Below are 24,255 nucleotides of genomic sequence, written 5' to 3'. Positions count from 1 at the left end.
AGATTAACCTTCTATGCCACAGTACCAGCCCCATAACTCTGCCCTTCAAAGAAACAAAATAGATTTTTTTACCTCTCATTTAAAAAAATATTTGTTTACTTGTTTGAAAGAGTTACAGAGAGAGAGAGAGAGAGAGAAAGAGACAGAAATATTCCATCTGCTGGTTCACTTCCCAAATGACCTCAACAGCTGAGGTTGGTTCAGGCTGAATCCAGGAGCCTGGAATTCCACCTGGGTCTCCCATGTGGATGCAGGGGTCCAATTATTTGGCCCATCTGCTGCTGCTTTCCCAGGCACATTAGCAGGGACCTGGATTGGAGGTGGAGTATCTGAAACTCAAACTGGTACCCATAAGGGATACTGGCATTGCAGGTGGCAAGCTTAATCTGCTGCACCACAATGCTGGACCCAGCTTTTAATTTTTAAATGATTGGATTTAGGCATGTATTCTAGGTGCATGGGGAATAATTACTAAATGTATTCATCTCTCAGATATGGGAAGTCATCTTATTTTTCTATTTGCCTAAATTTGTTTTGGCAATTTTTTGTAACAGTTGAACATTCAACTTAAATATTCTCTACACATTTTAAGGACTATATCCTCCATCTTCTTATGATAAATTACTTTTGATTTCCCATTAAATCTTTTTGACTTCTTTGGGGGTGGGAGGGGTGAGATGTGTGGAAGCTAGTGTTAAAGTTCTTGGACAGGCAGGAAACGTTCCTTCTTGAGGAATCCAGCCTACACATCAGTAAAGGGATGAGTGACAGGGTGATAGCTAGTTGAAAGATTTGCTGATAGACGCTAGTTAACTGCTTCTTTAAGAAACTGGATCCTATAGTTACTGTATTTAGTATGGTTCAATGGTAAGTATTTTCTAGTATGTGCCCTGGGAATTTAACATACATTAAACTGAAGTATTCTTTGCCAAATCACCCAAGGGTCTTTATGTATTTCTTACCTTGGCATGATAATGGACAAACTGGCATTGACACAGAGTTTTGTAGGTAGGCTTTGAACACCTTTGTGTTGCTATAGTTTTTGTGGGGAAAGAATTCTCAAACTCACTTGACTGGTCCAATGGTTCCTCAGCCATGATTTTTCTGTCATTAGTATGTATATTTTTATTTTTTTTTTCAGAGTGTGTTAGGAAAATCTAAAAAGTGTTATAAGAAAGTTAAATAGAATTTCCCTTAATTTTTCATAACTCAAAAATTTCAGAGGGATTTGAAAATGTCTTTATAATCATGTAAGAATTAGCTAACAAGGTCAGAAACTATTAGTTCTAGAGAAATTGGGCTATGCTGCCAGATGGCTAGGCTTTTCTGCTATTAATTGTGTTAATGAACGCACATTATGATGGCCTATTTAATGAGAAGTCCTGCTGAAACAGAAGCCTTTCAGAGTTTATGGCCCTAAGAATCATACTCTAGTAAGATATTTGGTGTCTGTTTTGTGTGAAGTAGCATCTTAAAGGAAGCTCTCATTGGTTTTGCGAAAGACTGGTATGCTTGGGACTTTTCAGATGGCAGAACTTGGGAAGGTAGACATGCCAAAAGGCATCTTGTCAATAGGAAGAAGGTACAGGTAAAAATACAAATTTTTTTTTTTTTTTTTTTTGACAGGCAGAGTGGACAGTGAGAGAGAGAGACAGAGAGAAAGGTCTTCCTTTTGCCGTTGGTTCACCCTCCAATGGCCGCCGCGGTAGCGCGCTGCGGCCGGCGCACCGCGCTATTCCGATGGCAGGAGCCAGGTGCTTATCCTGGTCTCCCATGGGGTGCAGAGCCCAAACACTTGGGCTATCCTCCACTGCACTCCCTGGCCACAGCAGAGAGCTGGCCTGGAAGAGGGGCAACCGGGACAGGATCGGTGCCCCGACCGGGACTAGAACCCGGTGTGCCGGCGCCGCAAGGCGGAGGATTAGCCTTGTTGAGCCACGGCGCCGGCCAAAATACAAATTTTTTAAACTTTGATCCCAATTATTTTTTTAAAGATTTATTTATTATTTATTTGAAAGGCAGAATTACAGAGAGGCAGAGAGAGAGAGAGAGAGAGAGACAGGTCTTCCATCCGCTGGTTCACTCCCCAAATGGCCACAATGGCTGGAGCTGCGACAATCTGAAGCCAGGAGCCAGGAGCTTTTTCAGGATCTCAACATGGGTGCAGGGACTCAAGGACTTGAGCCATCTTCTACTGCTTTCTCAGACCATAGCAGAGAGCCAGATTGGAAGTAGAGCAGCTGAGACTCAAACTGGTGCCCATATGGGATGCCAGCGCTGCAGGTGGTTCCTTTATCTGTTATGCCACAGTAAAATGTTATGCCAGCCCAATAAAATATAATTTGAACACACTTGGATGTAATATCATACCCATCCCTAGATTTTAAAGTTAGATAACTGTAATTTATATAGCATCTAATTGTGTCTTAAATTTACATAAAGATTTGACAAATTGTTTTCAGACAGCACCAAATCAGAATGGTCTTCAGGTACCTACATTTAAGGTTATTAAATCTGTGAGTTACTGATAGCATTTGAGCATGAGAATTTGAAAATTCTGATTAGTATCTTGATCATTTTGTTGGAAAGCAGTATGTGTTGGTGGTATCTATAAACCAATAGGATTTTAGAGTAGAAAGAAATCTTGAAAATCCAGATCAATCTCATTTTCTGTTAGGAAGCAGAAAGTCTGAGAGGTTAAGTGAACCTTTGAAGTTATACTCCATGTTAATGTCATAGATAAAACCAGGTTCCAGATCTATTGATTCCTGGCCCGTTCCCCATTATTTTAAACCAGTGTATTACCAGTAGCGTGTTGTACAGTACCTGCCACAAAGTAATGTCTAAATGATTAAGTAATCAGTGCCATTTATTGAGCACTTTATCTGTGAAAGACTGTTAAAGGAGCTTTGCATGCATTAATTTAATCCTCATAATTTATTTTGCTGCTGTTGTATATTATTACTCTACTATTCAGCCTTTCCTACTCAAGAAGTGGAATATTATTGTTTAAATAGTTTTGACTTTCTGAATTCTTTAGTCTTATCAAACCTAAAATATCTGTTATTCTGGACACAAATTCAAATTCATAAATTTCTGAAGTTGAGTTATTCTGTAGAGAAATTTCATAAATAAATTTCTGGTAGTATGTCTATAATCTTGTAATTGTGATATGTTAGATCTCTGAGAAAATAATGACATTTTTGTCGGTAGAGTTCAGATCATTCAGGATCGACAACTCCATCATCCAGTCAAGAAACCTTGTCTTTAGCTGCTGGTTCTTCCTCAGAAGGGTTGAGGCAGCGAACCCTTCCACAAGCACAAACCGACCCAGCCCAGAGTCATCAGTTTCCATATGTAATACAAGGGTAAGTGAGATTGTGGTCGCTGGGGATCACAATCGGGGCCCCCTCAAAATCAGTTACTTTTGATTTTCCCTGTGGCCCCTTTGCAGTAATTAAAGTGCATTTGAATTTTATTTATATAATTGATTTTATATTTTGAGAACTAGAGGGTTAAGTTGAGCAATGCTGTTGAAATTTGGTCACACATTAAATAATTCAGGGCAGTAGTTTCAGTTCTTAACAGTCCTACTCATCAGCTGGGGATGTTGCTAAGATACAGGTTCTGATTCAGTTACTGAAAGGGTCTGAGATTCTGCATTTCTAACGAGCTTCTAGGTAATGTTGATGCTTCTTAGGCTTAGACTCTGCTTTAAACAGTGAGGACCTGGGCAACTAATTGTTCTTAAAACCCAGTTTCACTCTAGGTCTTCTGTTAGTGTTCCAGGCAGTGGGTGGGTGAATGATGATATACTTGGTGAAAGAGTGGGCTGAGCCATTTTTTAAAAAAAAATTCCACAGTTGGTTCTGGTCAGCTAGACAAAGTAACAGCTGAGGTAGACTTTGACCATGATGTGTTTCAAGTATGTACTAACCATTGTGTGTTACACCAGAATCTTTGTTGTTTGAGAGTGCTATAGAGGAATTTTCTCAAGAAGCTTATTGTGGCTTCCTTGTGTTTAGAAAATTGGCAGGCCTCGTGGGCTAGGCTGCTGTGCAAGAAATGCATGCAGCCAGCTGCACAGGAAAGACACATGTGCAGACAGCTCAGAGAGTAAGGTCCTAGGGAGTTTGGTTTAGACTTGTTTGTGTCTGAAAGCAAGGTACCCATCAGGTTACTATGTTATTTTTCCAGTAATGGAAACTTGTGAGTCCATGTAGTGATAGTCATTCTGTGTTATGTATCATGCCTTGGTTCTGCTAGTGTATGGCCTTGGTCTGCATCAGTGGTGGGGGTGCTGAAAATGGGGAAATGGCTGGGACCCTAGGGTGGTGCTGTAGGTGATGTAACTAGGGAGTAGTTATTGATTGCTATGCTAGATAGGGATATTATAATCATTTAGGTGCTTTTTACTTAGGACTTATAATTAGTTCAGTTCCTAATATGTGAATACAAAAATAAAGCTGGCTATATAGCAAAATAGAAGAAAAATCATTTATCTCATTTCTTGAATGTAAAGCCTTTTCTCTCAAAATAAGTATTTAGATGAAGTTGATTGTAGACTTTTATAAAGTACCTATGACATTATTTTTGTTTTAAGAAAATGATTCCTATAAACCAAAACTTATTTATTTGTAAAAAAAACAGTGCTCTCAGGGTTTACGTATGGAGTGGTAACCTTAAAGAACTGTGTTTATGGTAGTGATGGTATTTCCTTCTTTCCTTTCTTCTTCTTGTCCCCCCCCCCCCTTTTTTTTTTTTTTTTTTTGCAGAGTAAGGCAGTTCAGTTTATCTCAAATTTTTATATTTTATTTATTTAATTTTGTGGTAGTGGTAGAGGGTGGGAGGGAGTATCATACGTAAGTCTGGAGGAATATATAATAATAATGTGTTTGTTAATGGTGATTATAATGTATGATAAAAATTTTAAGTTTTTCCTCATAGTAGACATATTTTATGATAAAATAATGTCTAATAGCGTTGCAAAATGGTGGGGCCATGAAGAAGTGACTAGGTTATTAAGAGGACTTAATGCATTTCACAGAGGAGTGGGTTAATTCTCGAGAGAGCAGTTGCTACCGAGTGGCTCCAGTCTCCTTTGTCCCTCTTTTCTGTGTCTGCCTGCTCTGCCTGCCCTGTCCTCTGCCTTTTGCCCATGTTAGGACACAGCATGAGACCCTTGCCAAATGTGGCCATCTGATCGTGGACTTACAGCCTACAGAACTGTGAACTAAATAAACTTCTTTGCTTTATAAATTATCCAGTCAGATAGTCTGTTACAGAAAATGTTACTAAGCAAGCTAGGATCACTGCTGGTTGCATTCAAAGACCAATCTGGGGTTTTGAGAAGAGAAAGGCTTTATTTGTTTGGCTTTATTTGTTTGTTTATTTGTTTGGCTGTCTAGTGTAGGAGGTAGGTGGTAGGGCTTAAATCTGCTTCCCCAGTTGGGGGCCTAGGGAAAATTTTTATGGGTTAGGAAAAGCTGGTATGTGGAAATGCAAATTCCTACTAGAGGGGTTTGGAATAAGGCCATTTATAATAAAGTATAGTAAGATGGGCTCCATCTACAGGTTCCCTTGTGCAGTGGACCCCTGAAAGGACCCCAGTGTTTTCGAGGTTCTGCTTGTACGCCAGTCTGTCTGATTCTGAAGGTTACCCTTTTCCTTCTGCATGCGCTGGTTATATGACTTGTAGTTTGTTCCCTGTGTGCCTGCACAGTTAAATCCTAGGCAGCTCAGTTAAGAAAACAGGAACTGAGACTTGTTAAAGCATAAGGTGGAGAAGTTTCAGGAGGGAAATATAACAAGAGGAAACCCTGTGAAGGGGACAGTCCCTTGTGACAAATGGACTAAGAAGTTGGTCCTGAGGAATGGGCTGTGTTATAGTAGTACCTGGAAATGCGGAAGTGGCTTTTGACCTGGATAATGAGTAAAAGCTGGAAGAATTTTGAAGTAAATGCTGAGAAGATCCCAGAATGCCATAAATGGAACCGTAAAGGGTGTTTCTGTGAGAATTTAGAAGACAAGATTAGGAAAGTCTGGACTTCTTGGAGATTACTTAAGTGGTCACATTGGAATGTTGATAGAAATAGGGAAAGTGAGGCCATTCTGATGAGATTCCCTGTTGATAGTGAGGAACAGGACTTTGGGAACTGGAGCAAAGATCCTTCTTGTTATCAAGCAGCCAAGAATGTGGAGGTACTGCCTCCATGCCCCAGGGCTGTGAAGAAGGCCCAGGTTGAGAGTGGCCAGCCAGGCTATCTGCCAGAAGAAACACCAAAGCACTGAAGCTTTCAGGTTGCTGCATGGGTGCAGAGGGGTGACCTAAAGGCAGAACTTTAAATTAAAAGGGAAGTAGAGCATAAAAATTTGGAAATTTTCACATGAATTGGCATGGAAAGAGTGAAAAAGTCTGTAGGAGTGCTGCCAAGCCACTGTTTGCTAAAGAGATTAGCATGGATAGAAGAGAGCCTGGTGCTATTCATCAGAACAAAGACAAATACAGAGGCATGGAAGGCATTTCGGAGACCGATCAGACTGTTCCCACATCACAGACTTAGCATATCAGGGCCTCCAGGGCAGAAAAGACTTGTTGCTCCCCGTATCCTGGTACAGTACTCCTCAGCCACTCCAGCTGTGGCTAAAGCAGCCCAGATGTGGCTTGGGTCACCACTCTAAAGGCACAGCACTAAGCCTTGGTGGTGTCCATATGGTGCTCATTCTGCAGGCCTACCACAGGGACAGAGCCATTGCAGAGATTTCCCACCAGGGCAATGCCTGGCGGAGCTGTGGGAGTGGGGCTGCCACCCTTGAGATCCCAGAATGTAGAACTAATAACAGCCTGTGAGTATCAGTGTGCAACTGCAACTAACGGGCTGAAACCTTGACTTGACTAAGGCCAGCTGAGCCATAGGTAAGAGTCTATCCCATGTCGTGGGGGGCCCAGCCCCTGCAGTGTTTTCGGGAAGTGGCACATGGAGTAAAAGACTTCCAGGTGTCTTGAGATTTAATGTCTTCCCTGTTGGGTTCTGGACTTGCTTACGCCTTTCTTTTTGCCTGTCTCTCCCTTTTGGTATGGGAATGTCTATCTTGTTCCTGTTCCACCATTACATTTTGGAAGAAGATAACTTATTTTGATTTCACAGATGAGATTTTTGGATTTTTGAATTGATTGCAGGAACGAGTTAAGCTTTTTGGGACTATTGATATAGAATGATTATATTTTGCATTGTAAGAAGCTTGGGTTTTATGGGGCCAGGGACACAGTGACACAGTGCTCTGGAGAAATTTGGTCCCAAATATAACAGGGTTGAGAAATAGTGGGACCTTTAAGAGATGACTAGGTTGTTAAGAGGAATTAATGTCTTTCTCTTGGGAGTAGGTTAATTCTGAAGAGAGTGATGTGTTATAAAGTTGATATGGCCTCCTTTGTCCTTCTTTTCCTCATGTACTTGCTTCCATTTGTGTATTTCCACCATGGTTTGAGACAGCCTGATACTCTCTGAAGCAGCCCAATTAATCTTGGACTTCCAACCTGCAGAATCATGAGCTAAATAAACTTCTTTTCTTTGTAAATTGCTATGTTTTCTTACTGTAGCAGAAACTGGACCAAAACACAAAGTTATAAGACTGTAGGTCTTCAGAATAGGACCATATATATCTTGATAAAAGATTAATAATTCCAGGGCAATCATTGGGTACAGTGGTTCACCTGCCACTTTGGATGCGCACATCCATATTGAAGTACCTGGTTTGAGCCCTGGTTCTGCCCCTGTTCCCAGCTTCTTCTCATGCATATGCTGGTGATAATTCAGGTAGTTCACCATCCATGGGGGAGACCTGGATTGTGTTCCCGGCCCAACCCCATCCACTGAGGGATTTGAGGAGTCAGTCAGCAAATGGGACATCTGTCTCTGTTTCTGTCTCTGTGTGTTTCAAGTAAATGAAGTAAATAAAAAATTTTATAAGGTTAATTGTTTCTCTGAACTAGACTGTTGAGGAAATCAATAGACATGAACAACAAGGTCTTCAACACTAAGCAGTATATATATTTTTTTCTTCTAAGCAGTATATTAAAGAGATTGGAATAGTCTGAAATTGTGTTTACTTTGCCACAAGTGAGTATTAAAATGTCGAATAAAAACACCTTTCAAAGAGATATTTGAGTGTCACTTAGGAAATCTATTGTTAGATGAGTAATAATTGATTTTAATTCAGGAAGACAGTGTAGCCTAGTGGCTGCAGATTCTGGAGCCAGCTTGCCTGGCTTTGAATCTGGCTCTGTTTGCTTGTGAACTTGGGGAAGTCTGATCCCTAACGTGCTGCAGTTTACTCATTATCTAGGGGACAATAGTATTTGTCTTACAGGATTTCCATGTGAATTAAAGAGCTAATGTGTATAAAGTGGTTACTACAGCAACTGGCACGTAGTAATATGTTAGCAATTACTTATAGATTCATTCATATTTAGTCATTCAGCCAACTAATCTGTGGGCATCTGTGTGTCCGGTACACGGAAGCCTTCAAACGAATGACTGTCAGTGGTGTGCGCTGGAATGCAAGTCTGTATGTTTAGAGAGAGCGTTCTGTGATTTACAAAGCAGTTGATGGGAAAGTTTAATAAATAGGTTATTTAAATGGTGAATGTAATTTTACTTAATCTCATACTTGTTATTCTTTTGTGAATGAAGACTTCATTATTTATCTTTAAGGAAATTTTATTTAACATAGTTTTGAGCTTTAACTGCTCAAAAACAGTAATTTAGTGACCTTGAAGAATTCACCATCAAGATAAAAGCTCTGCTGACTTTTTCAAATTTTAGGTGAGTTTATTTTTAACTGGTCTGCATATGCTTTCCCGCATGCAGGTTTGTGTGCTCAGTCTAATGAGCTTGTCAAAATGCTAGGTTCTAATCTCTGCTCCCTGAGGATTTTTTTTTTTAAGATTTATTTATTTACTTGAAAGTCAGAGTTACACAGAGAGAGAAGGAGTGGCAGAGAGAGAGAGAGAGAGAGAGAGAGAGAGAAAGAGAGAGAGAGAGGTCTTCCGTCCGCTGGTTCGCTCCTCAGTTGGCCACAACTGGCTGGAGCTGCGTCAATCTAAAGCCAGGAGCCAGGAGCTTCTTCCGGGTCTCCAGCGTGGATGCAGGGGCCCAAGGACTTGGGCCATCTTCTACTGCTTTCCCAAGCCATAGCAGAGAGCTGGATCAGAAATGAAGCAGCCAGGTCTCAAACCAGCACCGATATGGGATGGCGGCACTGCAGGCAGTGGCTTTACCTGCTGCGCCACAGTGCTGGCCCCCTCCCTGAGGTTTTTGAACCGCTAGTTTTGGGGTGGTGCTCAGGTATCTGCCAACCTAACAATACCTGAGGAACTTTGAGAAATCCTAATGCAAGTGATCATTTGCCTACCTAGCTCTTGAGGAAACATGGGAGGAACAGAGCAGACATGTGCATCGTCACATTGGTTGTCCGTTTACATAGCCACATTTATAAATCCTGATTGACTATTTTTGGACTCAATCTGTTTTGCTGTCACATTTATTTACTTTAAATCCAAAAATTGCTTACTGGCTTTATAGAATACTTAGTTCTATATATTTAGTTTTTCTCTCTTAAATAGCAACAGTCTTAATTTATAATAAAATTCAAAACCTACTCAATGTACCCTTTTATATTGTCTGATTTTTATTTTTAATTAAAAAGTTTTTAAAAGATATGTTTATTTGAAGGTTAGAGTTAGAGAGAGAGGGAGAGACGGGAAGAAAGAGGTCTTCTATCTGCTAGGTCTCTTCCCAAATGGCTGCAGTGACCAGGACTGGGCCAGGCTGAAGCCAGGAGCTTCGTCTGGGTCTCCCATGTTGGTGCACAGGCTCAAGCACTGGAGTTATCTTCCACTGCTTCTCTAGGCACATTAGCAGGGAGCTGGATCAGAATTGGAGCAGCTGCGCCCCTGTGGATTGTTGGAGTCACAGGCAGCTGCCTAACCCCCTGCACCACAGCTCTGGCCCCTGTCTGATTTTTATTTAAAAAGTTTTTTTTTTTTCTAAAGATTTATTTATTTATTTGAAAGAGTTACAGAGAGAAAGGAAGAGACAGAAAGAGATCTTCCATCCACTGGTTCACTCCCTAAATGGCCGCAATGGACAGGACTGGGCCAGGCTGAAGCCAAGAGCCAGAACCTTCTTTTGGGTCTCCCATGTGGCTGCATGGGCCCAAACACTTGAGCCACGTTCTTTTGCTTCCCCGGGCACATTCGCATAAGCTGGATCATAAGTGGAGCAGCCGGGAATCAAACCAGTGCCCATACTGGATATCAGTGTCCCGGGCAGCAGCTTTACCCTCCATGCCACAACGCCAGCTCTTCCCTACCCCCATCTGATTTTTAAATTAAAAATTGCTTGCTGTATAGTAATTGGAAAACTCAGTGGCTTATAACAACACAATTATTTTTTTCTTGCTCACAGGTCTGTTAGTCACCTGGGACAGCTCTGATTCAGGTTGTAGCTTGAGTTCAGGTCTGTTGCGTGTTTCTCCTTCTTTGTGGATCAGTAATTCCCTAGGACATGTTCTTCTCGAGGCAAATGACAGGAATGCAAGAGGGCACGCTAACCACTGAGCACATTTAAAGCTCTTGGACATGACACACTGACTAATACTGCAGTGACCACAGCAAGGCACATGGCTACTTTGAACAGCATTGAGGTGAGGAAATACTGCAGAGTTACAACTACTGCTGTGCTGGTAAATGCGTAACAGCTAGATGGACAAAACAGAAGCACAGAACCAACACAAAACACGGTAGATTTAGAACATTTGCGGATTCCTGTGGTGTAAATACTCCTACTATGCACAATTACAAGATATCACAAGTTGGCTCACAGAATTTCTAAATATTAGCCATCAGCTCTAATGTTGGCTTTCCCATGGTGTGGCAGGAGGTGCATGTGTAATCCTGTTACAGGAGTGTAACTAGGCAGTTTTCTACCATAGAATTTTGGGTTAATTTTTTTCACACTAAATACAATCAACTAATGTTGATATAAATATGCTTACGTATCAGTGGTCTATTTTTAGGAAGGAAATTGTAGGGAGGGGAGTTTCTGAGCCAAAGTGTTCTTGATTTTCTGAGGCTCCTACACTCTATTGTAAAATTGCAGTAAAGTTGTTCCACTTTACTCTCAGCAACAGTTGTTAGATAGCCCGATTCCTCATGCTGTTATACATGTCCACTTACCTGTGTGATAAATTGGAATGTCCTTGATTTAAATTGAGACATGATAAACATGTTTTGTGAATTGTTTGTTTGTGGATACCTTTAAAAATTCACCGTGAAGATTCCTTATCTGAAGGGATATTTATACTTAGTTGAGCATTAGCCCAAAGTAAGTGTTATATTGAGTACTTACACATGTCTTCATTACATTTTTTTAAAGATTTATTTATTTATTTGAAAATCAGAGTTACACAGAGACAGAAGATGCACAGAGAGAGGAGAGGCGCGGAGAGAGAGAGAGAGAGAGAGAGAGAGAGGGAGGGAGGGAGAGGGAGAGAGAGGGGGAGAGAGAGAGAGAGGTCTTCCATCTGATGGTTCACTCCCCAGTTGGCTGCAACAGCTGGAGCTGCGCCGATCCGAAGCCAGGAGTCAGGAACTTCTTCCCGGTCTCCCACACTGGTGCAGGGGCCCAAGGACTTGGTCCATCTTCTACTGCTTTCTCAGACCATAGTAGAGAGCAGGATAGGAAGTAGAGCAGCTGGGTCTCAAACTGGCGCCTGTGTGGGATGCCTGCTAGGGCGTTAACCTGCTGCGCTACAGCTTCAGCCCCTTCATGACATTTTACATCAATTCTTTGCTCTAGGTCCTATTTTCTCTTATTTAATGGTTGAAAGGAATGAGGCTTAAAGGTTTTGTCCCTACCTGAGTTCGCAGAAGTAGTCAGTAGCAGATCCAGACATCAAATTCCTATCTGATTTGGAAGTCTGTATTCTTAACAGCCTTCCTCACATGACTCCCTGTTTTCTGTATCATTTGTTTTAGTGTCTGTTCCTAGGTTTTCACTTGTATTTTGACTTTGTTTATAATGATGGTTTCCCCTCTTCCCCTATTAAAAACATTTCTGTAGTCAGAGCTCCTTGGAGATTTTAAGCTTTGGTGACCACATAACTGATCTGTTCATGTGGATACCCTGTGACTTCACTGAGCAAATGCTTGCTGTAGAATTTGCTGTGTGCTGGCCACACAAGACGGAAAAGTGGCTTCTGTTCTTGCTGTCCCTTGAAGTAGGTTGCATTGGCAAATGAATCACCATCTGCTCCTGTGCTTTCGTGAGCCTGGAGGAGAGTGACGGACTCTGCCTGGAGGATGGGGAGGGCTTCTGAGGTGGTAACGTTGGAGCTGTCTTTAAGGGAGGTTCAGCCAAGGTGGAGAGGCTGGAGAAGGCAGGTACTGGGAACTTGGGGATCCCATGGTGTGGCTCTGAATCAGGTGGAGTGAGGGAGCGGAACTAAGGTTAACTTAGCAGATTGCTATGAAAGAATCTGTTCCTGATAATTAGTTTCCAGTTCTTTTTATCTCCTGACTTCTGTAATTCTTGACCTTTGAAAACATGTTAATATCTTCTGCTATATCCTTCACATATATAATTGTGAGTGAAATTTTGTCTAGATCTTGATTTTTGTTATAATTGCAGTTGTATTCTACCAATCCCATGTATTCCAGGGAATTTGCCACATTCTATTTTTTTCTTTCTATGTTTAGTTTGTATCTTACAATACATACAGGTATAGTTTATCCCCAAAGAACAAACAAGCCATTGGGACTTCTGCCAGCAGCTGGGAGTTCCTTCCACACATAAATTTCAGCAGTTTCCTGGTGTGGATTTTCCGAGGCCAGAGAAAGGGCTGGGTTCTGCTCTGGCTAGTTTCTGTGTGTGAAGAATGTTAAGAAACTCATATAGCACATTCCAAATAGTTGTATTTTCCCCATGTTCCCGCTCTTTTGTCTTTTTGTAAGCAAGCTCCAAACACACACATACACAAAACCCAAAACACTTATTTGAGTTATAAAAGCAACATATACGTGTTAAAAGAAAAAATAAAGAAAGAAAGGAGGAAATTACCTGCCCAGTGATCAAAGGACAATGGTTTGTTAACATTTGGTAAATCCTTCTAGCAGCCTTTTCTTGGCAAGTGATTTTCTGTAATACGGTTGTAGTTAGTTTTTTTTAGAGTTTTGTGGTTTCTTGGGTAAGTTTATTTGAGAGAGGGAGAGGGAGGGGGGGGAGAGAGAGAGAGAGAGAGGAAGAAAGAGAGAGAGAGAGGGAGAGGCACATAGACAGATGGACAGTGCTTCCATTTGCTGGTTCACTATTGCAGTACCTTCAGCAGCTAGAAGTGAGTTAGGCTAAAGTACAGAGCCAGGAACTCAATCCAGGTCTTCCATGTTGGTGGCAGGGAATCAGTTACTTGAGCCATCACTGTACCTCCCAGAGTTTGCATTATCAGGAAGCAAGTGAGGAGGTGGAACTGGAAATTGAACCCAGATATTCTAATATGGGATGCAGGCATCCTAACCACTGTCTTTAGGTATCCCAACCAGTGCTGGGCCAAACACTTACCTGCCCCATATAGTTGCAGTTTTCACCATGTTGTTAACCTCACATGTTTTTGTCTAATGTTGAAGAATTTTAAAACGGAATTCCTGAGTTATTAAGTAGTTGCCTGAATCAGCACTTTCTTCTCAGTGGTTTCATGATGTTCATATGAAGTTGTTCAACACATATTTATTGTGCTAAATGCTAGAGTTAGCGTTACTCTCTGTTCTTGGGAACACACAGTCTGTTCTGAGAGGCCAGTAAACAGGCCAATTTTTTAAAACTTGTTTTCTAAGAGGTAGTACAGTGTGCACAAAACCATTTTAAAAGTAAACAAAAAAGTATTGAAGATTTTCATTCTGTGTCTTCTAACTCCCAGTTGCCCTCCTCAGAGGCAGCCTTTATTTGCTTTTTCCTCTGTATTACTTCAGAGGTAAAATAAGCTTGTGCAAGTAGTACATGATTTCGATAAACATTAGCCTACATCTTGTTTTTCACCAAATGCATTAATGATTGCCCCAGTTTGATGCACATGAGCTGGTCTGTTCCTTCTTAATTACCTAGTATTTCATTATATAAATTACTATAATTTAATGAACCAGTCCCTGTTTATCTATGTTTAGGTTAAACAAAATTTTTATTCACTGCCTTTAAAAAAATATGAAGACTTTATTCTTTTTAAATAGTCACAAAGCAAAGAATTTATGAGTTTGTGGGACATGTATATTACGGAAGAACTATGAATGGATTTCAAAATTTTTTGCATCAAAATTACCTCATCTTTTAATTGTCTTTCCACAGTTTTTAAACACTTATTTATTGAGAGGCAGATGGATAGAGAGAAAAAGAGAGAACTCCTATCCACTGATTCACTCCTAAAGTGTCTGCCATGGCTGGTACTGGGCTGGGGCCAAAGCGCAGGGTGAGGAATGCTGTCCAGATCTCCCACACGGGTGGCAAGAACCAAACTACTTTAATTATCACGGTCGCCTCCCAGGTTTTGCATTAGCAGGAATTTGGAGCTAGGAACTGGAGCTGGGAATCAAACCCAGGTACTCTGCATAAGACATAGATGTCTTAACTGCAAGGCCAAATACATTCTTGCCCATAAGTTTTTTGAAACACTGTCATATTATAATAAATCCCAAGGTACCTAACAGACAGCATCAACAACTATTAACAGACTGATGTTTTTCAACTCTTCGCTTACTTCTCCCTTTTTTCTCCCTTGGGACGAAGTTTAAAGCAAAACCTAGTCATATCATTTCATCTGTATTTACTGCATATAATGGATATGACAGATGAACTTGAAAAATCTTAATCACAATATCATTTGAAAACTCACCAAATTTAAATTCTTTATTGTAATCTAACACCAGTTCATTTTGTGTTCAGTTTTCTGTTTCACACATCTTTGTATAGTTATTTTGGTTGAATCACTATTCGGAGATCAGCATATTGCATTTGTTTGATGTTCCCAAAGGCCCTTATCATCTAATTCTCTTCTTTCCCCTTTTGTTATTTCACACCGTTTGTTGTCATTCTGTGTTATTTTCTCGTGGTGACCTAGATTGGGCTATGTCCTCATGGTTATCATTCATCATTTTCTTCTATCCCAATATTGCATGTGAACTGGTAGCTCTTTCTGGGGCTTGATAAATTTAAATGTTTCAGCTTTTTCTTTTTTTAAGATTTATTTATTTATTTGAAAGACAGAGTTACAGAGAGGTAGAGGCAGAGAGAGAGAGGTCTTCCATCTGCTGGTTCACTCCTGAAATGGCTGCAATGGTTGGAGCTGGGCCGATCTGAAGCCAAGCAGCCAGGAGCTTCTTCCAGGTCTTTCATGGGGGTGCAGGGGCCCAAGCACTGGGACCATCTTCTACTCCTTTCTCAGGCCACAGCAGAGAGTTAGATTGGAACTGGAGCAACCGGAACTTGAACCAGCACCCATAAGGGATGCTGGCACTGCAGGCAGCGGCCTTACTGGCTATGCCACAGCGTCAGTCCCACAGCTGCTATATTTTTAATAATATTTTATTACTAATGTAGAATATCATTTGACTCATTCCCTGTTCCTCAAAATATTTTGTTACAAAGTTTATTTTAGGGCTTTGGTTCTTAAGGAGGGTGTATCTCAAATGAAAGTTATTTGTGGTTTTTGGTGCTGAAATGAGAAGATGACAAATTTCAGGTTTGTTACACATTTTGTGGCCTTGCTTTGTTTTCTCATAAAAATTGGGCTGAGGTGTAAGTTATATACTTGGGCCCTGGGTTAACTTATCGGTCATATTGTCTCATTGCAAGAATGTTGATAATCAGTATTTTTCTTTCCAGGATGATTTAAATACATTTTTGTTAGTGGCTGCTTAATTTGTAGTTCAGAAATAGAAAATTGCAGAACTGGTTTTAACTCCAAGAGGATTAAAAGGCTTCATTTCTCTTCTGCAGAAATGTGGACAACCAGTCTGCCGAGCCGGCCGTTCCGCCTGGGCTCCCGGCCTACCCTGCTCTCAGCCCGCTGCAGATGCTGTGGTGGCAGCAGATGTACGCCCACCACTATTACATGCAGTAGTAAGTTAACCTGGTCCATGACTGTGTTACTCACTGTGTTCTTCACTATTACATGCAGTAGTAAGTTAACCTGGGCCATGACTGTGTTACTCACTGTGTTCTTGGCTTGATTGTTTTTTATCTTGGTTCGGATTTCATTTGCTAATGAATTTAATTGGTTATTGCAAATTATTATGAGACAGAATTCACAGACATCTCCTTGAAATTATTTGGCTAAAGGGAAAAAGGGTTCACCTCTGGTTCACATCGATTATACGTGCTTCTGGCTCCTTCCTCTTTTTCTTCATTACATTTAGCAGTGTTTGGATGCTTTCTGTGCTGTTACATTTTATACATATACAAGGGGAAAAACTTAGGAGCATTTCACTGCAAGGCAGCAAATCTACCTGGAGAGATCGAAAGAAAATCAGATGGAGGCCGGCGCCGCGGCTCACTAGGCTAATCCTCCGCCTTGCGGCGCCGGCACACCAGGTTCTAGTCCCGGTCAGGGCACCGATCCTGTCCCGGTTGCCCCTCTTCCAGGCCAGCTCTCTGCTGTGGCCAGGGAGTGCAGTGGAGGGTGGCCCAAGTCCTTGGGCCCTGCACCCCATGGGAGACCAGGATAAGCACCTGGCTCCTGTCATCGGATCGGCGCGGTGCGCCGGCCGCAGCGCGCCTACCACGGCGGCCATTGGAGGGTGAACCAACGGCAAAAAGGAAGACCTTTCTCTCTGTCTCTCTCTCACTGTCCACTCTGCCTGTCAAAAAAAAAAAATTAAAAAATTAAGAAAATCAGATGGAAAAGGGAATGGAAAGAATCACATCAAAGTGAGCTTATCTGTAGAGCTGGTATGTGTACTGCACTCTCACTATCCTTTTGAAAAAAAAAAGGCTTATTTATTTATTTGAAAGGAAGAGTTACAACTTAATGCTATTGGTTGAACTCTTTAATTAACACACAATTATTCTTAAGTGTTTAAATTTTAACTGAAAAGTGATTCCTGTTAAATATAAGAGTGGGAATAAGAGAGGGAGGAGATGTACAACTTGGGACATGCTCAATTGGACTTGTCCCAAATGGTAGAGTTAGAAACATGCCAGGGAATTCCAATTCAATCCCATCAAGGTGGCATGTACCAATGCCATCTCACTAGTCCAAGTGATCAATTTCTGTTCACAATTGATCATACTGAGAGTCAAAGGGATCACATAAACAAGACTAGTGTCTATGAATACTAACTGATAGAATTAAAAAGGAGAGAACTAGCCAACATGGAAGCGGGATACACAGCAGACTCATAGAATGGCAGATGTTCTAAACAGTACTCTGGCCTCAGAATCAGCCTTTAAGATATTCGGATCTGGCTGAAGAGCCCATGAGAGTATTTCAGGCATGGAAAGCCAAGACACTCTGGCAAAACAAACAAACAAGCAAACAAACCTAAATGAAAAATCTCTGCAAGTGAGATCTCAGTGGAAAGAATGGGCCATCAAAGAAGGAGATACCTTTCTCTGAATGGAGGAGAGAACTTCCACTTTGGCTACGACCTTGTCTAAATAAGATGGGAGTCGGCGTTCCATAGCCTTGGCAACTCATGACAAGAGCCTAGGATGATTGCTGACGCCATAAACAAGAGTGTCAATTTGTTAAGTCAACAACAGGAGTCACTGTGCACTTACTCCTCATGTAGGATCTCTGTCCTTAATGTGTTGTTCAATGTGAATTAATGCTACAACTAGTACTCAAATAGTACTTTACACGTTGTGTTTCTGTGTGGGTGCAAACTGTTGAAATCTTTACTTAATATATGCTAAATATATCTTCTGTCTATAAAGAATGGAATGGGAGAGAGAGCGGGAGATGGGAGGGTTGCGGGTGGGAGGGGAGTTATGGGGAGAGGGGAAGCCACTGTAATCCATAAGCTGTACTTTGGAAATTTATATTTGTTAAATAAAAGTTAAAAAAAACTGTAAAAAAAAAAATAAAAGAAAGGAGAGTTACAGAGAGAAGGAAAGAGTGAGAGAGAGAGAGAGATTGATTGAGATCTTCCATCTGCTGGTTCCCTTTCCAAATGGCCACAACAGCCAGTGATGGAGCAGGTCGAAGCCAGGAGTCAGAAGCTTCATCTTCAGCGTGGTCTCCCACGTGTGTGGCAGGGGCCCAGGCACCTGGGCTATCCTCTGCTATTTTCCAGGTGCATTAGCAGGGAGCTGGATTGGAATTGGAGCAGCCAGGACATGAACTGAGGCCCAGGTGGGATGCTGGCATCACAGGCCGTAGCCACAATGCCGGTCTCTCTCTCGGTACTTTGTAAGTCTTGGTTCTGGTTGGCATGGAACAGTCTTAGCACTGAGTACATTTCTTGGCCGCCATTCTTCTGTGCTTCCTATGCATTCATTTGATGTTGACCAGCTCCTCTTTAATGTTCTCTCCATGTTTCTGTGATTCCGTTATCTTTCTGGTCATTCTTTTTTTGTCCCCCTGATAACCCATTTTCCCCTTGCGGCCATAGCTGGTGGGGAAGACAGGATTCTGTCCTGGTGAAGTCTTCTTAGATTTCTTCCTTCCGTGGCCTTAGGTGTTAGCTCCTCGTGGTGACTCCTTATTCTTCTCCTGCTTCGTGAGGCGTTTCTGCTTGCTTGTTGGAAATCTCCATAGGGAAGCTACCTAGATAGCAAATCCACTGTGTCTGGACTTGACTGCTTTCTCTGTAAGCACATTTCCTTCTGACTGCTCCTTTGGTGCCTTCATCATCATCCAAGCTCTCAACGTTAACCGTCTGTGATTCTGGCTTTTGTATCCCTGAACCCAGTGACCTTGGAAGATGAGCTCATGGAGTTTCTCTCTTTCCCCACGTCCTACTTCCAGTATTTTGCCCAGATATTTTCTCAAAAGCTCCTTCTCCTTTTAGGCTCTTTACTGTGTTTCCTCATTCTACTGCCAGCTTAACATCCTTAACACGTAATTGAATTGGTCATTCCCATTTCCCAGAGGATCTGCTGGCTCTCTGGCCTACAGCGTGGAGTCTGTGTCCTTGTCCTTCCTCCAGACCTTTTCCCAGAAAGCTAACCTGTTTTATGAACCTCGTGTCCTGATGCTGTCTTTCCTAAGCCCTTGGCTCCAGGCAGGCTGTTTCTACCTTATCTGTTGCTATGGGAATGGTTGCATTTGAGTGACTACTTTGTGCCCAGTACTTGCTCTATTCTTTCCAGCCTTTGTCTCATTTGTAAGCCTCGAGAGAACTGTGTAAGGTAAGTGGAGCTTCCTGCAGCTTGCTACTAAATCATGTCATCTCATGTCCATCACTCAACATCTGAGTCTTACCTTCTCAGATAAAATAGCTCACCTGGGTGTCACAGTATCCATAAGGCAGATAATGTTTTGAAAAAATTAAAAAGTCCCAGACAGATATAAGATTATTAACATACCTGTTTACATATTAAGTCTTTTGTAGCCTAGGAAATAGTTACTTCATTTCCTTTTGCCATCATGATTGTTAAAATGTTTTCAGTAAAAAGTTGATCAACATCACATGATAGATAGAATAGTAAAATAAATCTCAGTGTGCTTACCACCCAGGTTCAGCATTTATCACTTCTTGTCAGTCTTTTTCTACAACTTTCCCCTTTTTGTTAAATAATTTAAAAGCAGATCCTAGATAAATTATCATTTTACTAGGAACTTGTTACAGGAAAATTCATTTTGACTTTTATGCAAATTATAAGCAAACTTCAGAAATGTAAGAATACAATTCTTCCTAAATTAATAAGGACCAGTGGGCCCCCATTGGAGTTTCCATAAAGTAGATTGACATGGAGGGCTTCTTCCCTGAGATGTATTTAGTACCTAAAATACTAACTCTGGGGCAGGCGTTTGGGGCAGTGGTTAAGATGCCACTTGGGACACTCACATCACTTGTTACTAGGTAGGAGTCTAGGTTCTGCTTCCAATTCCAGCTTCCTGCTACTGTCCACCCTGGGATGCAGCAAGTAGTGGCTCAAGTAGTTGGGTCCCTGCCACCCATGTGAGAGACCTGAATTGAGTTCTTGGCTCCTGGCTTTGGCCTGGCCCAGCCCCAGCTGTTGCAGGCATTTGGGGAGTAAACCAGCCCATGGAAGATCTCTCTCTCTGTCTCTGTCTCCCTGCCTTTCACATAAATTGGAGTTAAATTTTAAAAAGAATAACTGAGCAATTAATAAAATGCTAGCATAAGTCATTTCTCATTGATAGTAAGGTAATCATTAATAATACACAATTTTAGGCAAATCTTTCAAAACACGGATCTGAGGGCGAGATGGTTGGCGTAGAGTATTCATTCCAAGTAGATAAGAGGGGCCGTTAGTGAAAAGGTCTGGACTCACTTTCTTAGTGTAAGGTAGGTTCGTGGGAGGTAGACAAGAGTGCTCATTGCCTTTGTTTCTTCTGCCTCTTCCATGCTGTCTTAGATTCCCAGGATAAGAGAACATCCTCTCCAGAGCTATACCTACCATCAGTCTTGGCGCCACTTTCCCACTGGAATTTGCGTTTACCTAAGACTTGTGGTGTAGGAGTGTGATAGTCCATATGAGGTTTATGAAAAATGACTCCCTAGGAAGTTTGAAAAAAATGTAGCATGGTATTTTCTTTTTAATATTTATTTGGTGATATTTCAGTCAAGCTGCAGTTTCAGCTCAGGCCACATCAGATGCCAACCCTGCCCAGCCTGCTGCTCCACAGCCTCTAAATTTGGCACATGTTGCTGGAGAAGATCCCCCACCAGCTCCAAATCTAGTGGCCCAAGAAAATCGACCTGTGAATGAGAACGTTCAGATGAATGCACAGGGAGGCCCGGTGCTCAATGAAGAAGACTTCAACCGAGACTGGCTAGACTGGATGTACACACTCTCACGCGCCGCGATTCTCCTTAGCATTGTGTACTTCTACTCTTCCTTTAGCCGCTTTATCATGGTCATGGGAGCCATGCTACTGGTTTACTTGTGAGTGATGTTCAATTTTTGTGATTTTTTTACCTTTTTTTTTTTTTAAGAATTTATTTGTTTATTTGAGAAGCTGAGTTACAGAGAGAGAGAGAGAGAGAGAGAGAGAGAGAGACAGACAGAAAAAGAGATCTTCCATCAGCTGGCTCACTCCCCAGATGGCCGCAATGGCCAGAGATAGCCGAAGCCACGAGCTTCTTTCAGGTCCTCCATGTGGTTGCAGGGGCCCAAACATTTAGGCCATCTTCCGCTGCTTTCCCATTGCCATTAACAGGGAGCTGGATTGGAAGAGGAGCAGCTGAGACTTGAACTGGTGCCCCTATGGGATGCTGGTGCTGCAGGCAGAGGCTTACCCTAGTGTGCCACAGCGCCGGCCCTAATTTCTCTACTTTCTAAGTAGAACAGGGTCTGGATCAGGGAGTCTGTCGTTAATGCCAAGTGAGGGAATATGAACACTGGGTTTCAGCGTTTCCCGGGCTTCTGCTCCCAGAGTGGGGCAGGCTGGGTTTTGTAGGGATGTTTTGTGAGAATTGTTTAGATTTTGTTTTCTGCATTTTATAAATATTGCTAGTTCAGTGAGACATGGAAGAAGTATTTGATGTTCTTGCACATAATGCTGTTGTTCATCATAGTTATCAAGAGTTAAGTCCTAGGTGTAGGTCAAGTTTTTTTCATAAGTAACAAATTTTTCACTTGCTCCTTTTTCTCCTCAGGGATAAAAAATATATATAATTGTAGTTCATTTAGAAAAATACCAAAAAAGATTTTTCTGATATGTAACAGAACCAGTGAAACCATGATAGACTTTTAGATTTGAATTGGTTCTTGTTTTGCTGTCACTCCTTTGAGAAAGGCAGTACCTGGCCTGCAGTGAGCGATTTGGTCTTGTCCTAATTTCAGTTATAGATACCTTCCCGTTATCGGACCCTGATGTTTGAATAGTGTTAGAAATAAAAACAACTGTGGCTTATTTTCTTTTCTCTTTATTTTCCTGAATAGACACCAAGCTGGATGGTTTCCTTTTAGGCAGGAAGGAGGTCAACAACAGGCTCCCAACAATAACGTTGAAGTCAACAACGATGGGCAAAATGCACACAACCTGGAACTTGAGGAGATGGTATGTTAGCGCTGAGGTTAGGGACACGGCGTTAATGGTATGTTAGCGCTGAGGTTAGGGACTGGGCATTAATATCAATTGGCGATGGGAAGTTAATATTGAGGCTTTTGTGTAGTTTAAATGTATATATTTTCCCAACATTCTATAGGACAAACATGATAACAAAAAAATCATAGATGTTCCATAAGTGTTTGTGGAGTGGCTTATGCAGAAAAGCTAACAGATATATTGTGGTGGTTTCATGTGGAAGAACTTAGAGTATAATACTGAATCAAAAATTTTGAAATCCATACATAGTTTCTGGATAATAGACATTTTCCACAAACTTTTTGAAGACCCTTGTACATGTAGATTTTTAATTTTTTGTGCCAAACTAATCTTATATTGTAATTCTGTCTCCCCTGAATGCCTTGAAGTACTCTTCTTGTCTTAGAGTCAAGCGGGGAGAACAGCCTAGACGGGACATGAAGAGCATGGCAAGAATTTACTGTATCTTGTTGGCGTTCGTCCTGTCGGACTTGAACGTGGGGGAACTTAATTTGCCAGCTTTGGACTCAGACATTTCCAACGACCACATTTGCACCACTCCCTTACTACACACTGGCAGACCTTATGTGTAGCGAGAAGAGCTTACTCTTTCCTTCCCAGCTGTCGGATCACTGAGGAGTGTGCTGCTGGTTTCCTTTGGCAGGAGCGTCTCATGGACGACGGGCTGGAAGACGAGAGCGGGGAAGACGCAGGCGAAGACGCCAGTGCAGTTCCGAGGCCTGGGCTAATGGCTGCCGCGTGGTCGTTCATCACCACTTTCTTCACTTCGCTGATCCCGGAGGGGCCTCCCCAGGTTGCCAACTAGACCCGAAAGACTGTGCCAGCTGCAAACGAGGGTCTGACGTGAGGAAAGTGGGCTAAATAACAGTGCAATTTCAAAAAAATTTATAACTTTCTTTTGAATATCATGTACAGAGGTTTTTTTTTCCCTTTAAGCTTCTCATGCATATGAATATTTTAAGCACAAATGGACTACTAAATGTCTGATTTTTTTTTTTTAAAGATCCTAACAACATAGAGTAACAGTATTGGCCTTACAGGTCTGTTCATTTAAATTATGCATAGTGTACCCAAGACACACAGACCTGTCTGTGTGTCTCTCATTTCTTTAAAGAGCTGCTTCACATGTAAATGTCCAAAGCTAGTAACCCAGCCCTTCAATGTGTAATTTGAATAAATATATCTATTTTCTGTGAATTATCCTGAAAGTTTTAAACAGAATGACCTCATAGTTTTTAATAAAGATTATTATTTACCAAAAATGTGCTAGTAGAATCTTGCCCAGACATAAAGCAATAAATGTCTCAATATTCTTAATTTTGAAATTTGAATAAATGGTGGACACTTTCTATTTTGAGGGCAATGTATCCCATCAATTGGAATTAGTACATTTAAAAAAAAAAAGGCAGCTCTTCAGTGGAATTAACAGTGATACAAAGTGTTTGATACAGGCAGTAGTACTTTTATAAAACAAGATGTGCTGGAAATTGCTCCCTGTAATTTTTTTAAATAAAAAAGCAATGATGAATTACGGTAAATGGTCCTATTGGATATTTGTTCAGACTCTGCAATAACACACTCCCACGTGTAAACACTGGTGTCACTCTTGGCAGTTGTTTGGAAGGCTTGCTGCAGTCTTCAGGGTTTTCTGCCTCCTTCCATTCCAGATGGATGTTCTTGTTCTCGGGTAGTCTGAAGCCTTACAGGCTTATCTAAAGTCCTGTACGTGCCATTTGGTATTTCACAAGGAGGAGCGAGTTTCCCACAGGATAGCTAACTAAAATCAAACAAACATGGAGGGGAGGATTCAGTCGAGCAGGAAATGCATTATAAAATTATCAGTGTGGTATTGGTACAGGGATATACAGGTGGATAGCAGAACAGAGTAGAGATTGAGAAAATAGTCATGTGTTGTCTTCTCAGTTACTTACAATGATAAAGGTGACATTTTAAGGGATTACTGACCAA

At 41.4% G+C, this 24,255-nt stretch overlaps 1 protein-coding gene across 3 annotated transcripts in view; it reads left to right on the top strand.

The window, feature by feature from the left end:
• Positions 1–23,289, top strand: part of HERPUD2 (HERPUD family member 2) — a 43,970-nt gene extending 20,681 nt beyond the window's left edge. For 2 of the 3 annotated variants that reach the window (XM_062178464.1, XM_062178463.1), the window contains 5 exons: positions 3,214–3,368; positions 16,044–16,166; positions 20,799–21,122; positions 22,122–22,239; positions 22,931–23,289. In XM_062178464.1, the coding sequence (XP_062034448.1) occupies positions 3,214–3,368; positions 16,044–16,166; positions 20,799–21,122; positions 22,122–22,239; positions 22,931–23,092 (882 nt within the window). In that variant the 3' untranslated portion in view covers positions 23,093–23,289. The remainder of the gene's footprint in view (positions 1–3,213; positions 3,369–16,043; positions 16,167–20,798; positions 21,123–22,121; positions 22,240–22,930) is intronic. The other variant, XM_062178465.1, reaches the window with a different exon arrangement.
• The last annotated feature ends 966 nt before the right edge of the window (positions 23,290–24,255 follow it).

This window comes from Lepus europaeus, chromosome 20 (assembly GCF_033115175.1).
Source record: "Lepus europaeus isolate LE1 chromosome 20, mLepTim1.pri, whole genome shotgun sequence".
Taxonomy (NCBI): domain Eukaryota; kingdom Metazoa; phylum Chordata; class Mammalia; order Lagomorpha; family Leporidae; genus Lepus; species Lepus europaeus.
The sequence above is the reverse complement of the archived record's forward strand: the minus strand, read 5'-3'. Positions and strand labels throughout refer to the sequence as shown.